Source organism: Crassostrea angulata, chromosome 1 (assembly GCF_025612915.1).
Source record: "Crassostrea angulata isolate pt1a10 chromosome 1, ASM2561291v2, whole genome shotgun sequence".
Taxonomy (NCBI): Eukaryota; Metazoa; Mollusca; class Bivalvia; order Ostreida; family Ostreidae; genus Magallana; species Magallana angulata.
Genome location: NC_069111.1, coordinates 3,935,573 through 3,952,218, shown reverse-complemented (window position 1 = coordinate 3,952,218; position 16,646 = coordinate 3,935,573). Strand labels below are relative to the sequence as shown.

Sequence of the window (16,646 nt, the reverse complement as noted above, 5' to 3'; positions counted from 1 at the left end):
TATTTGTTGTTGCGGATGGGTAGACTTTTTTCTCGTCGTGTGTAAACTGCTTCACGATTAAAGATGGCTTAGCAAATTTCTCAGTGACTTTTCTGCACAATTTCTTGTTTTGGAATGAGTAATATCACCCACCTGGGTTCGATGGAGGGTCCCTGATTTGTGTCACTCGATCGGCGACCGACGCGATCCCTTTGATTTGTCCCACAGTGTTATTCGGCCAGATCATTCTGTCCGAGGTCCACATTGAATGATAGACTACACACTTCGGATACTTTTCCTGCCTGTCCTTCTCCAGGTAAACCATCTTCTGATTAATTTTTATAAAAGTGAAAATATTGCTTAATCCAATGCATGATTCAAAACATGCGTCATAAAAACCGGGATTTGTTTTTACAAACAGATATGCAAATTAATACGAGTGACTTACGATAATATTTTTGTCCATAGTTGTCCAGGCTTGGGGATTTTCTGTTAATTTTATTAAACAGGGCATGGGTAAATAGAGGTAGTTTATATTATTATGGCAATTTTTATGTATTTTTCTCCCTTCTGAAAAGCTCTGGGGCAACGAAGTTGGGCGGGATTTGTTTTACGATCGCGGGGTACGGAAATTACGATGCTTTACAATCCAAGACCCCGGGTAAAAATTGCCGAAAACCATTTTTGTCGTTTAACATACAATGGCTAAATTTCCTTTTATGACCCGGATTTACGAGTCCGGAATCAATTTTGTGCAATTTGCGAGAACTCGATACTTAGACTTTAAACAACTGATGACAGCAGGGAACCAATGAATAATATTCTTCAATAGAAGTTAGAATTTTTTGGGTAACATATCCATGAAATTTAAAGTACATGCTTTCATGTAAACGTCCACGAGAAAACTTTTTTACCTTAACAAACATTTTTTTTTTATCTTTTAAATTGTAAAAAAAAATACATATTTCTTTTTTGTTTAACAAAATGTTTTTTTATCATTTTTTTTTTCAACAGAAAAATTCAATGATCATGTGAGGCAATAATTTCATATGCTCAACCTCATGAGAAGAAAAAAAAATCCAAAACAGATAATTTAAGGTTACAGTCCTATATATGTAAATGTTATTCCCTGGCGGCAAACATAGGGAGACTTTGAAGGGTAATTTACGACTGTTTCTAGGTGGCAAATAATTAGTATTCCGTCTCGCTACTACAAATCAAACATAGATATTCTTCGGGTGACATCATGCAAGAATTTTGACTTTTGTCAAATAGAGATTTCCCATCAATGGTTTCTAAATGCGAAGTAAAATCTATCCCGTCGCAATTATAACCTTTCAGACCACAAAATTAAAGAACTTTGTTGTAGATCTCTGGTATAATTTTATAAAAAAGAATTCTTAAAAACTTCTTTAATTTGTGGACGTCAAAACTGAGAGAGAGAGAGAGAGAGAGAGAGAGAGAGAGAGAGAGAGAGAGAGAGAGAGAGAGAGGGGGGAAAAATATCAAAGTTAATAAAATTGGTGTTGGCTGTGTGGGGTGGAATATGTTCCTTCCAAGGAATGATTTATAATGTAAATATAACATTGTGTCTAGATTCGGAACAAGTGTTATTCGACTATAACACTTGACATAATTCACACAAGTTTTAACACAGACCTCCGGATTTCTGAGCATCTCAGGGGCTTCTCTCTGGGAAATATAGCAAGTCTTCCTAGGGTAAGAACATTTATTCCAAAATATATAAATAAATATAAATGTCAACTTTGGCAATTGTTGTAAATGAAATTCAAATTGTAAATAATGATTGTGAAAAGCAGATGTTTAGAATTTGAAGGATATTGCAAGAGATGTTGTCTTTTGAGTAAATTCTGTGTTAAGCGATAATCAAACTATTGTTACGACTGTTCATCTTGTGAAATCGATACACGTGCATTGGGGGTAGGGTTTAATGCAGATGATCACGATTTATTGATTTTACTACAGCGAAAGTGTTCAGATATACAATACCGCCATAATCACATTTTCAAAATTCACAAATGTTCTGAGATCTCGCATTTTGATTAATATTTAACAAATCTAGATAAACTAGACCATGTAGTGTTTTTGTGACTGAAGCGATGGTGACATTCTGTGTGTCTTTGGGAGTCCTCTGGGTCTATCAATTATGAATTTACGGATGGCATTCAGGTAAAACCTCAAACCTACATCTTGTTTTGTGTGGTACTGTGAAAATACTTTTTCGCTGTTTTTAATATTAACTAATGAAGTTTTTTTTATTTCCAAGACAGTGTTAATGTCTATTAATGTCCTCTCTTTAACTTAAATCTTAATATGATAAACAGTAGAAATGTACAACAACCAATTTTGAAAATAATATTGTAGATCTAGAAAATTATTTATTTACCCCCTTTTTTTTTCTAAAGTTATGATCTTTCTGTTTAATTATATGTCAGCATATTAATATTCTGTATATATTTATTATAACTAAACCAAATTGACAGTCATAATAAATTTGATATTTTATTAAAAAAACAAAAAAAAACCATTCTTTCCGTTGTCATATTGTAAAAATCGTAGTTCCATCTATTAAATAAATAATTTAGAAATTAACAATGTGGCATGTTTATTGATCATTACAAACGGATAAAACATTATTGTGAAAGGAAACACAATAGTCACGTGACAGACGATAACAGGACTCAGCGGTCTCGTATGCAAATAAGTATTATCTAACTGTATATATGTAATTATGATTTATATAAACCGTTTTCTTGGAAATTTATTTTTAACAATCGATGCGGGGTCATTCTTAGTCAGTATGATAGGTTTCTGACCCATATTGGCTGTTGTACAATATTTTTGTAAACCTTTTTCTTGGAAGTAAATTTTTCTTTATCGATGTGATGGAGTTCTTCGTCACAACAGGTTCCCTGCCCATGTTGACTTTGGAGCAACACTTGCTTGAATTACTCATAATGGTAGAAAGGAATCCCACCACAAAATTGTAATGATAGGATGGATAAATTCCAACCAAAGCCAAGCTTCTTAATCATTGGCATATTTTATGCTACAACAAAAAGACACAATTGTCCACCCGTGTTGAACTTTCAGTAATAGTATCTTAACTTAAGGTACTATTTTGATCAACACTAACAAATGACAAAGACGAAAATTCAAAGGTTACAATACATGTATATTTTCTCAAGAAAAATGATATCAAAAAAGCCTTAATAAGGATTTTTTGATATCATTTTTCTTGAGAAAATATACATGTATTGTAGCCTTTGAATTTTCGTCTTTGTCATTTGTTAGTGTTGATCAAAATTAAACATCCTATCAAATAAAGAGAGAGAGAGAGAGAGAAAGAGAGAGAGGGGGTGGGTGGGTGGCTTGGAGGAAAACAAGGAGTCCCCTCACCATCTTGTAATGCAGAGTAGTCCATTATGACCATGGTTCTATGACTCCTATCTATTTTGGTATCAGGTGTGACCCGGGATATGTGAGGGCGAGTTGTGGCTTGTTTTTAAGGTTGTGTAAAGCAGACTTTTGAGCTGAAGATAGCTGGCATCTGCTTGGTTTATTTTGTACGAGATAACCCTGTGTATCTCCTGATACCTCGCAAGTCCAGGGGTACTCTGGTAAAGAAGGCGTGTCCCCAGGAGACACGGATGTAGGCAAACTAAACCATACCGAGCTTATGTCAAAAAACAGCAATGTTGCATGTTGCATCAACAACAAAAAACGTGTAACTATTCTCACGTTGGAATATGCATATGTTATCGGAAGCCATAAAAATCGTCAACATGTGTAATATGCATTCTAGCTTACTTTGGATAACCCTTGGATTTGCTTAACCCCAACGTGAAAACACTGTCTTATCTTTCGGGGTTTTGGATGCTTATAAAACGCATAGTTACAGACAAAGCCGTTCTCATAATGACTGATAATCAGCTATGGGCTTCCTTTCCCCCTCCTTCTCTTTCTCTTTGCTTTTTTACAACTGATGCAGTTCTGTTTTGGTCAGGAATTTGCAGAAAATACACAAATAGCAGAACATGTTGCTTAGTTATGTGAATGAAAAAGACAACTTCCTAAATCAAATCATTCAAAGAAATAGTTAGACCCTAAAAATTACAATATGCTGCGCGTATGTAAATAAACTATTTTGCTGATCAGAGAGACAGACGTAAATAATTTGTACAAAGTATCGACATAGACCCTCTCATTCGGCCTGTTATTGTAAACACCTTCATTAGTGTGACGTGTGTGGTATACTGCTAGCTCCCTATCACAATGCTGAAGACTTGCCCTTTGTCCTGTTTAGAATACATCATCTGTTATGTCAAAAATATCACTTAATATTTTCACTATACAACCCCAACCATATAGGTATATGTATGATTGACCTACAATCTGGGTTTTATCTTCATAAATTCCTGCCCTTTGGCCTATTTAGAATACAGCATCTGTTGTCAGGTCGAAAATATTGCATGATTTTTTCATTATAAGAAAATTGAAAGAAAACAATGATATTTTTAGGTATATTTCTTGTTATCTAAAAATCTCTTCTTTCTTCGTAACAGCATGCCCTTTGGTCTGATTTGAATATATTGTTTTGTTATGTCTTCTCAATATATCAATTTGATTTTTTTTTCATTACACAAAAAGGATGATTAAGAATACCAACATAATAGTTTAAGTTCCTCTGTTTCTGTCTATACCCAATGTTTCTCGTTGTAAAGGTCCTCTTTATGCACTTGTAAAATTCAAAGAAAAATCATTTTATTTTAGCGTACATGTGCAAGTATGTATCATATTTTTTTTTTGAAAAGCATCTTTATTCCCATTGTCATTTTAAGAACTAATAGAGTTGCAAATATATATTTCGTGAGTACATGTACATGTACTTCATGATTTCCAAAACGAAGTTCATACGTAAGTAGGGATTACTTTTGTATTATAATGCTGCAGTTTAGACTGTGCAACATTTTAATTCCAAGAAAAGACAATTTACAAATGATAAGTTGTTGTTCAAATTTTGAGTTACGATGCATTTCAATCAGCATCTTAATTCAAAGAAATGACAAGTTACAAACAATAAGTGATTGTTAAATGTTTGAGTTACGATGCATTACAATCACGACCAAAGGTAATTTTATTAAGCCACATATCTGAAGCATATCAGTGGCTGAAGTTTACAAGTTGAAAAGTCTTCCTTGTAGCCGAGTTTCGAGTTTTCGTTGTCTCGCAAATGTTTATTCTTTCCTTAGTTCATTGAACTTGATCAATTTAAGAAAAAAGATTTGTAACCACAATTGTTCCATTGATAGGTGTAGTTTGTTTTGGGTTTTTTCACTCTTGGATTTATCTTTCAATTAAGAGGGTTGGATGGTTTTGGTAATTTATAGACTATATTGACCTCCTTTAGTAGAAGAGCTCCGTATAAAATATTGCTCCAGATGAAATATCTAAAATATTTTTTTATCAACAATAGTTGAAACCTAAACAAACCATATACAAAAAATTAAGGTAGATCTAATGGTTATTTTGATGATCACTCAGTCTTTTTAAAATGTGTTATTGAACATTATGCAGTGTATCTAATTTCGAATAAATATTGTAATTAATTACTCACATTTTCCAGTCGATTACATTAATCTTTGTGTACTATATTTTAAATGTTTAAAACACGTGAAATTAACTTAAAATTTGCTGATATTTTTTTTCCTGGCAGAGGATTTATCGACAAACTTTAATTACGTTTTATTCAAAAGAAAACTCGTGCCCTTTTTGTCATAAAAGTGTCTAATTAATTTTTCAATTTAATGTGATTAAATTGTAAGCTCTTTAAAATTTATGCATTAGGAAATACCTGTGAAGTTTCATCAGTACTCGAGAAAACATGACTAAGATCGATCGATACAAGTGAAGTCAATGTTATTTAATTGGATTGTGACTTTCCACCCATTGAACTAGGCATACACGATCATTTCGTTCTTTCTTTGCTGCATCACGAGAAATTCATCATTATGTATAATTAATTAAATTATTTCAACCTTCGTATAAAAGAGAAATTAAGCTCAACATTATTCAGTTTAGTAAATGCTACGTGTTTCTTCAACGGAAGTGCGGAATTAGACAATGCTGTATTAGCAATATAAGAAAACAAAATCAACAAAATTAGAAATCCATACTGTTTCTATTTTTCCTCAAATCGTGTCCTTTAGATAACCCTCTGGTCTTTACGACAAAAATACCGGAACTTATGTTTTGAAATACGATGGTGTAATTGTTGCATGGAGCTTGAATTGAACAGAACAAAAAATGCAAGTCGATAACTTGATGATATAGAATATCCGAAAATCGTCCGCGGGAACTATCGCTTTGTGATTGTCGCAATGCCATCGTAACTCACTAGATGTTCTATCTGCACTGGGACTATTTAGTAAAGTATGCACCTCATTAAAATACAAATTACGATTCTAAAAGCAACATAGATCTAAATTAAATTGTCTGATTATAACTGGGTCCTGTATAATTTGCGATTGGAAGGTGTTAAAGTTACCAGCAATATGAGTTAGGTAATTACCATGTAGGAGATGCCAAAATGAACAGAGGTTGATGGTGGGATTTAAAAACCAGAATACACGGGAGAACGCTTATCGGAAGCAGCAGAATTTATTAAGTATGACTACCAAGCCAAATATAGCTTTGTCACAGCCGCTCTTTATATAGGTAAGCTTTTTTGTGAGTTTTCTAAAAAGCTGATTTGACTTTTAACATCAGACGGTTTTGATTCTATGACATAATGCTGGGTCTAAGCAGCAGAAACTCTTGCAAAAACCAGGAATCTTTGAAATGGAAATCTGATCTCCGGGTTTTTGTACTTGTGGGTGCAAACATCTTGAAGACCGGGAAGTCGGATGCTTCACTGAAAACGAAATTTTACACGAGCACTGACAGATTTCCAGACTCATTTTGCACAATCTTGTCTCACCCCAGAATTTACTTCATAAAGAATTTGACCAAAAATTTGATCGCATATTCCAAATAGCTATTGTGTTGGGTTTTTTTCTTCCTTCATTTTTTTGTAAATTATTCAAGTTTATTTATGTAGATACTTTGCACAACCGTACAATTGTTTGATATATTTTGGCTCTTTAATGCACTGTAAAATGAATGAAAGCCTCAGAAGTGTTGCAAGGGGAGTAAAGTATTTCTTGTGCATTTATACAAAAGACTTTTACATTATGGTTTTATGAAGGACTTTATATATATTTAGTACTGATAGATGAAATAAATGCTTTGATATAAAAGGATGTCCATTTACAAGTTAACTGGGTGGCAAAGCTTCCCCGAACCCCCACACATGTAAATGCTACAAGAACTTAAGCCTCGCATTTGATACACAGGAACAATAACAATAAGTGCTGGTCTGATTTTCCCTCGTTTGTTCTTAAGTTGGTCAGTTTTGACTGGAAGTAACAATTATTCTTAATGTTTTTGATAACTTTGTGAGAAATCCATCGACGGAGATAGGGGTAAGTTGTGGTCCATTAATCTCGGTCTCTGGTGAGTTGGAGCGGAATGTGGGCCCCAGGCCGTGTGACTGGGTCCAGTCATCTCGCCAAACCCAACCACTGGCCAGAATAGTGGTCTATTTACTGTACCACCTACGATGCAAAACTCCAACAAAGCAAGGGAGGAAAAGCTAGTATAAGAAACACCAAAAAGCAGTTTCCATAATATATACATCTATATATTGCAGAGAAAATTTTGCAAAGTTATTAACTTTGAAAATTTTGAGACGTTGATTTCCTTACTAATTTTGACCCTTTTACTAAATAACATGTAGCAAGAAGGTTTGATTTGAATTATCTTTTTATAAGGTTGATATTATCGAGACGTAATTACTGGGAGTTGTGGTTTAAACACTCCTAATTGAAAAGCCAAGAAACAGTCTGCATGATAGAACGAAAAAGCCACGGGCAAATCTATAGGCTTTGTTTGATTATTGTTAAGAGTTATTGCATCAATACTTATTTTTTTATTTATAAATTCACATGATTTTTGCCGTCTTTAACAAAAATAGCCAAACGTATAAGTAGTGTTTATCACCTTTTTTATTTCCCGGGGGCTTTATAAAAATTGTGTCGTAATGGAGATCTGTCGCAGATAGAAAACAATGCATCGTGTTGCATTATTCAGACATGAATTTGTTGCACCGGGTTTAACTTAATTAAATGATTTGGCGACAAAGCGCATCACGGCTGTATCACTAGGTTTTAAATAGTCTGTAACAATCATGCGGTTGTGACACCTACATACGAAGAATCCGGAAACTCTCCGAATACCTGGCATAAATAACCAGGGAGGATGGCATGTAATTATCCCACACGTAAACACGATACCCGCGCCACCACCCGGCCACACACGACAACAAGTCGGTCCCAATCTCGTAAATTCTCGCAGATAGCTACGTCCAGGGGAGATAATTTGATGATAGAGAATATATTTTATTCAGATCTACTGTGTAGGGTGCTGACTTTGTAATGATCTCCCCGTTTTCAATTTTAAATGCTTTGATACAATTCAGAGTAGGTCGATATAGCTTCTGTAAATTTCTATCACATTTCTATCAATTCCTTATATTCTATAAATAATTGTCAAAAGAAGTAAGCTGTATGATTATACAAAACTTACAAAATGATGTATATAGATAATTACTTTCTGTCCGAACATATAAAATATTAACGGTAGACGATGCAGGTGTCACCTAACTGTTCCATGTTCAGGGACCTACCGGGATATTCCCTGTAACCGCTTGCCGATATAAAGGTGTTAGTGCAGGTGCGAAAGTCCGCACCTCATACCTCATCATTTACTCATAAATGTCCACTTTCCCCCAATTTTCCATGCGTCTTAGGCTTTTTTCAGGATCAAAACACGTGTAGGGAAAGACTAAAATACGGACTGGTTTTACAGTTCCACACCTTGTCGCACCTGCCGATCTATAGGACCGAGGGGTCAATCATTTTTTTCCTGACCATAATTATCCGTAGCCCCAAAACCTTGTGCCATTGTTTTGGCTCTTTCCTGAGTGATGCAATATTACAATATAAAACAAAGCAGTAACAGTTGTCTCTCTTGGATTGTGTTTCTCAAACTGTCTTCACTTTTTAGATGCGGGACAAAACCATCTGTGTTTCTGATTGCTTTGAAAATAACTCCCTTATTTCATATAATCATATCTTACCAAGTTTTTTGCAAATGTTTCTTATCGAAGGACATGTATCCAGCAAAATTGGACGCTTGTCAATATTCTTTAAATTATAGTTTTCCGAGCCACCAGCCCATTTGATATTTGGTTTCTTTTATCTGTTTGCAATCCCTGTGTAGATTATTGATGAAATGCCTGCTATCTTGTTTCAAAAATTAGTAGTTTAGCTGCATTGCCAATATTACGAGATGCTGCGATGTCTTCAGATGATGAAAGGTGTTAGGTTACCGTATGTCTTCGTCTGCCTCTTGTTTTGACCATAACAATCAAGAACAGGGCCGAATTTCCGACCGATTAATTTTATTCATTAACCTAGGACTAATCCAATGAATTAACCGCCATTATCCGATGGATACGCGGTCTCTGTTAATCAAGTATGTCCTCGTTAAGTCATGTTGCGCTAACGAGAAACAAGAACGCATCCGCTTATCCAAAAATTCAATCCTAACTTGAAAGGAGCTAGTGAGCGCGAAAATTGCCGGGACTTGGCTCCCAAGCCCGACTTGAATATACATTCCATTATACGGGATTAAATGAAAACTAATTTGGAAGTCAAAAGGAAGCATAAAGTACGGCTCTCATAATTCCGAGAAATAAAACTGCCTATCATCTTTTGGCAAGGAAAAGTTTGTCCGTCTGATGGGCCGAGATACGGGGACAAATTACGGTCCTTGTCATAAATATTCACGCACTCTCAATCCAAACTAATTCCAAATTTGTAGTAAATCAGAGTTTTCGATGCAATAGAAATTTCTAGAAAAAAAGGACCAATCCATTTTCAAATTGTCTTATTCATTTTGTTGAAATTGTGCTTTACAAAAAATCATATTCTTTAAAATCAAAATTTTGTTCATGACAATGTTTTATGTTTTATATGAAGAAATTAAGCATATCGGGAAAGACATAATGATAGATAATTTTAGTTCATATTTGTCTTTGTATCAATAATATTAATATAAATATTTTCTTATTCGGCGTGTTGAAATAAAAAGAAATTTGTACAAACATACTTGTCAAAATTAAATCGATCGATCACAAATTATCTAATCAAAATATAATTTTGCGGATTGTTTTATTTTTCAATCAATCGATCTTAATTTACAAGAAAACACGAGCTTCTCTTTACAATCCTTCAGAGTTGGAAAGACGAATTAAGACAGTAAGAATGAAATGTACCCGGGGGATCCATTATTCCTGCGTCGATGTCCGGAGAGTCCGCTTACATTTTAATTATCGAGCGGTCTCTTTGGACTCGCTTGAAAACGATTTTACGACCAATAGCCGACCATTGTCAACCGGTAGCCGGCGGACACACTTGATCACTCAACTTGTGTGGTGTTATTTTAATCCATCTAATAATAATGTCCGGCTTTTGTCATCCATTAGCGTTCGCCATGTTTGTCTGGGGTGTTGTACAAGAGGACACGGCTTTTCCTGTTTCGATACAGGTATCGCACCGGACAATCGCTCGTCCAGCGGGTCGGATTAACTGTTCATCAGTTAAAAAAAACTTATATGACCTTTTAATTGTTTTACAACCTTCTGTTAATTTCTTTTGAAGTACTGGGCCTTTGTCTGGCCTTTAAATTTTATGTATTGAGATGACAGAAAAAAATTGAAAAAGTCGAGCTTGATTTTCAATTCCAATTTAAATTCTTTGAAGTCCGAGAAGATTTGGACGTAATACTTTTAAGGTGTAGTAAATGTGGACAAAATGGTTAGATTCCGTCACACGTTTGTTCAATGAGAGTGTCGAGGCAGATGATAAAACAATCACGTGACATGATTTCATTTATGACATTTTATGAAGACATGGTATGATAGAGGAACAATAAAGGTCGGCTTTATGTCTTGTTTTACAAGATAATGCCTGATATCGCTCATACAAATGGCATTTATTCACAATTTGGTAGAATTTTGTTGTTATTTTACTTCGCAATACACAATTTTATTCGCTGATACATACAGCACAACGCAATCACTTGTTAAAAACAATTCAGCAGTAATGAAAAGCCACTTTGTGTCCATTTAGTAATCATAAATGAGTGTTTAAGTCTCAGTTTAAGCAGCTTAGGACCGATTTTATTGAAATCTTACATCAGGCTGATAATGGTGGTCCGGTGCCGGTCTCCAATGTCTGCTATTTGATACCCTACTCATTCATATTCCGATTTATGCTTAAAAAAATAAAAACGCTAAAATCTTTGCCTTCAAACAGACGCTATAGAGTTAGTTGTCAAACGTGTAATCGAAGCATTCAAAAATATGCTATTTCATGAAAAACCTTTTTGTTAAATTTTCAATAATTGTTATTTTAAATTAAAAGAATGTTTTTTTAAATTTTAAATAATACACCGAAAGCAAACTTATTTCATGGTTAATCTGAAAAGATATCACAAAGATATAATTTGAGCGCCAGAATTTTTGGCTCTGTCCACGAGCGCTTTGTTACTGAAGAATTGACCATTAATCACGTAACGTTTGGTCAATTGGTTTCGGCAGGGCTGAAGTCGAAAAACGTTAACGGGACATTAAAATCAATAATGAGATGTAAAATTACGAGTAGCACCGGACGCGCGGGGGGACAGGATACCTCGGACAGAGATAAAATGAACCCCCGCGCGAGGGAAACACTAATTGAAATCTGCTTAATATGGCTACCCCGTGGAATCCATATGTGATTCCTATAAACCGTCGCAACGGACAGGAATTCAAACAGACCGAAAATACATTAAAGAAATTTGAAATTATCTGTTGAATTTTGTAATGATGGGTCTCAAAGACTTCAAACGGGGTCATTTCTATAATGATGTCATTTTACTTGGTAGAAAACCAAAGCAGGTTCCTACCATTTTATGTCAGTACTAAAATTCCGTGATCGAGTTTGCATCGTTGTTTCATTGGCCTGATTTACCGGGAATTTATAGTATGTTTATGGTAAGGTTATGCTTCTTTTATTATCATTTTCTTGAATGAATGAAAACAAAATTCATTCATGAAAGAAATTTTATTTTAGAATTTTTACCAACCTTTGAAGAATCTTACTCTTTTGACAATAATTTTCTTAAAAATATATTCAGCATTGAGAAATTTGTGGGCTTCATTTTTTGACCATTCCTGCCAAATACACAATCTCAACTGTCATATAAATGAAAACATGACGTAGGTGACACCAGCTTCCTCACCTGTCTTTCGTGTCGGTCAGTTTTACTTATGAACTACACATCAGTGTTGTGTTATGCAGAGTAGGACTAGGTCCGGGAATTTACGTAAGGTTTGGCCGGTGTATCCCGGGATCTTGACAGCATGACACTGATGTTTTGGTGTCCAATCGGGCCGTGACATAGCGTGACCTTGCGCAGTTTTCTTGGCGACTTTTTTATATCGTAGACAGCGTGAGAAAACGTTTCAGTTTTATATATACATCAAAGTTATCTACATCAAACGTCAAACGCCTCGCTATATACAGCGCGGGCCTCTGTTTGTGTGGTAGTGTTTATTTATCATTCAAAAAATTGTTTCTATGTAAAATAAGAACTATTTCGAGAAATACAAAAATATATATAAAGGTATACATTTTTCTCTTTATATAAATTGACAAATAATTTTTTTTGACTGATAGTGATTTTATGCATAATATTATTCGATGACTGTGTCTTAAAAGCCGATAAATCTTCTTTTTTTTTAAACCACACAAAAATATCATTTGTTGTTAAAGATACAAGAAGTTTTATAAACATTTGTACTTATTTTTTCATTGTCTGAAGTCCCATCGGAAATGATAAAAGCTGTACCTTTTTTACAAACGCTTCACAAGATCTACATTTAATACACTTTAAATTAAGCGCAATATTTCAGAAAAAAGTCTGAAATAATATTAATATATATTTAATATATGTTTATTGTCGTCTCATCAACGGCCATGAAGGGGCAAAACAAACAAAACAATCTTTTTTTAATACACAAAAACAGTTTATCTTTACAAGGGTCTTTAATTAAATATTTTTAAATTATATAGTTTAAGAATTAATGACATTTCGTAGTTATTTTGATGTAAACAATTTTTTACATAGAGAAATAAATCATACTATCTCGTTTCCAAATGTTTCTTTGAACCCCAGACGAATCTATAAAAAAAAAACGAATTTAAATGAAATGAAGAAATTGAGTTGTCGCACGTTACACGTTGAATAAATAAAACTTGTATTTCTTTTTTGATATTGAGGTTAGGCCCGGGGCGCTGTAAATGCTTTTTTACAATCTAGCTTATGGCTGGCCGATGATTTACACAACGCACTGTACGGCTGTGCGCTGGGCTAAAATTTCAAGAGGCTACACTTCGATTATTTCTTTAATCCCCCTGATCGGGAACTTCAAAAGGGTTCATAAAATTTATAATGCCCATCCTCTTATTGTGGTCTTTGGATACCTGTATCCTTGCTCCAAACATGTGCAATTTGTCGGTTCCGCGATAATTACACATTTACAATCGAACTCGTAAATGGGCGATTCACGGGTTTTATACTGTCTGTAATTTGATTGGTTGCAGTAAGACGGCTCATGAATATTCAAACAGTTAGTTCCCATGACCGGCAAGGGTAATATAAACGTAAAATGTACCCTCTGTGTGATCATAATCATAATTTTCCGATTAAACCAAACAGAGAAATCCTAGCGTAGTAAATACCTAATACGCCTTTATTTTGCATCGAAGAATTCATCAAGAAGCCACAGTTTCTCTCGGGGAAAGAAACGAATTGCCAATACACTGTCAATTATCTGATTGGAGGAGAATTATCACGTGGTTCAATTGACAGCTCTATATTTTTATTCGTTGAATATGGAATGTTGTAGGGTCATAGGTCACTGAGTGTTGGAGCTTTGAAGACATTGGTGTATTTATGAGTATCGCTACAGTATTATCATTTTACATGTGATAGTAACATAAATATGTTTAAGTGATATTTTACTATCGGATGGCTGGATTTTTTATCGTTGTTCAAGGTAGGTTTTTAATTTTGTGTTCCAAAGAAAGGATGTGCATGCGTGTTTCTAATTTTATTTAGTTGATTTTATTTTAATTTCTCTCTCTCTCTCTTTCCTCTGGCTCAGATGTAATTCATCATAAAAATTTTATGCGATTTTTAGGGTGAATCTTGAATATGAAATGACGATGGGGATTAGTATTATGATTTCCCTGTAAACAAATAACAATTTTAAAGCTTGTTGATGCATTCGGATCCCTCTCAAGGCGGGTCTGTGTGATTCTAAAAAAAAAATTAAAATAACAAAGAAAAGAAAAAAAAAAGCTGATGTCAAAACATCCTTTTGCGTGTTGTTTCAAGTTTTACATATTTCGTCAAGAGTTTAAAAAACTAATTACGGTTTGGCGAGATCGGATTGTAGATTAGAGGGCTCCCAGTTCCTTGTGGCGACAAATTTCACATCTCTTCATTGCGTCTTCTAATGAAATGGCTGTGATGCATTAACATTTGAATTTCAATTCACAAATTCGGTACAACCATCCGATGTTATCTGTTGCCGTCATAAATGACTTTAATTTGAATGACATTTTCTTCTTTCATCTATATCCCGGTACTAGACAGAAAGTAGCACTTTCCAATATTTTAAATGTTCATATCTGAGCGCATTTTGTGAGTTTAAATGGAAATATTATAATTTCTGACAAATTAGTTCCCCCATTGAATTCACATTGATACCATATAAACGTCTTATTTTTCAAAGACCTCTCATGAAGTGAAGTCATAAAATAGAGATATTATTTCAATATGTATTTTTCAGGTAAGAGGTATCAATTTCCTATACTTTACTTTTTATAGTCTACAATTTCGCTAAATTTCATTTTTGTATCAAAGATTCGATTAAAATATATCTCAGGTAAAAAGAATGTGTTCCTGTCGTAAATTGGGGTTAAAAACACCTACTATTACTCATTGCATTGTCATTGAACCTTTGTATGATTCTTGTTCGATATACCTTATTTTACCTATTTTAGTATTAGTATATGTGGGTTTTATTGTACCTTATAATGTTACATTTTAACTGGAACGCAGTTCAGACCTATGCTTACGTTGGAATGAAAATAAATGTTTATGTTTGTATCACTATGATATAAGATAAAAATGTGCACGATTGACCGACATCTGGTGTTTGTTTATTACAGTTGGAATGACCAAACATGGAAACCGCGGGAAATAACATACTAGCTCATGGCGCCCTTCCATTTTACCAGAACGGCCTGACCACATCTGTGTCCAGCATTCTCTCCTCTAGCCCCGGGGCTCAGGACAGCATCTCCCGGACCACCTCCATAGGGGCCCAGAACGGATGGCCTTCTTACTCTACTGACAGCTCAATCCCCCCTCACAACTCGTGCTCCATGGCGTCGTACGGAAACCTCCAACTGGGACCCTCGTTCTCCGCCATGAACGGGAAGTCGCCCTACAACACATTCGCTAGTGCTGGAGCGGACTATTTGAACTGTAGACAAATGCAGTTAAATCACATGAACCTTAACGCTATGCCCACCATGCGGAACTACCCCCCTTTATATTCTGATATGTACCCGTCGGCCCATTCGGCGGGGTACACGAACGGCAGCTTCTACCCGGATATCCCTCCCGGTCTCCCCACACTCCCCGGCCGAGATATAGACTGTCGGAGTGCTACTTCAGAGTCATCCAACCAAGGTAACATCATTAATGGCATTACATTAAAATCAATTTACAAAATACATTAAAAGCCAAGTTAGAGCTTCTATTGTCCTTGTGTCACATCACGACCGTCCTCGGGGTAGAAATGCATTTTAAATAATTTAAAACTACTTTTAAAAAACAAATTTCGTGTCTCATTGTCGTTTCTATATTTGAAATATCTTAAAATTAAGTGTTGATAAATTTAGGATATGAATTTGTAAATAAATATTATCAACAATGCTTCATATATAATGGCACCTGCCCATTATGATCCGTCAGTAGATGCTCGAAGTGAACGAATGACAAATTCTTAACGTGTCATTATTCTGTGCCGTATTCTGTCTTCACCTACACCGCAAATATTAATATTCCCCAGCTTACTGGTAAAAATAACGTATTAAGCTGTAAATATCATAATGAGAAGCAAATGAAAATTAAGAAGTGCGCGCTGAGACAATACAAATTTCCCACACATATCTAAAATACTTACGTGGAACCAGCTTGGAGACAAATCTGCGAGTTGAAAAATGATCAGGCTAAATATAAATAATTTAATCTAATTTTATATAAATTTTTTTCGTCTTCCATTCATATATATGATAAGAAGGTACTGGTTATGAGGTGCTCTCGAAGCGCAACGTGATTTGTTCTACCGCGCGACATCTCTC

The 16,646-nt window shown here is 34.8% G+C and overlaps 2 protein-coding genes across 13 annotated transcripts in view; one reads left to right on the top strand and one right to left on the bottom strand.

The window, feature by feature from the left end:
• Nucleotides 1-491, bottom strand: part of LOC128184983 (uncharacterized) — a 5,924-nt gene extending 5,433 nt beyond the window's left edge. For 4 of the 7 annotated variants that reach the window (XR_008243804.1, XR_008243801.1, XR_008243802.1 and 1 more), the window contains exons 1-2: nt 428-491; nt 1-307 (exon numbers count right to left, since the gene is read on the bottom strand). The exon at nt 1-307 is cut by the window's left edge and continues 377 nt beyond it. Coding sequence is in view for 3 of the 7 variants with exons in the window: in XM_052854655.1 (XP_052710615.1) it covers nt 133-307; nt 428-445 (193 nt within the window). In the remaining 4 variants the exon portion in view is untranslated. The remainder of the gene's footprint in view (nt 308-427) is intronic. The other 3 variants (XM_052854655.1, XM_052854648.1, XM_052854662.1) reach the window with 1 other exon arrangement.
• LOC128184944 (homeobox protein abdominal-B-like) overlaps nt 1-16,646 on the top strand; it is a 44,093-nt gene that overhangs the window by 21,153 nt on the left and 6,294 nt on the right. For 4 of the 6 annotated variants that reach the window (XM_052854604.1, XM_052854629.1, XM_052854620.1 and 1 more), the window contains one exon: nt 15,447-15,972. In XM_052854604.1, the coding sequence (XP_052710564.1) occupies nt 15,462-15,972 (511 nt within the window). In that variant the 5' untranslated portion in view covers nt 15,447-15,461. Of the gene's footprint in view, nt 1-154; nt 296-13,912; nt 14,267-15,446; nt 15,973-16,646 lie in introns of those variants that run through there. The other 2 variants (XM_052854612.1, XM_052854598.1) reach the window with 2 other exon arrangements.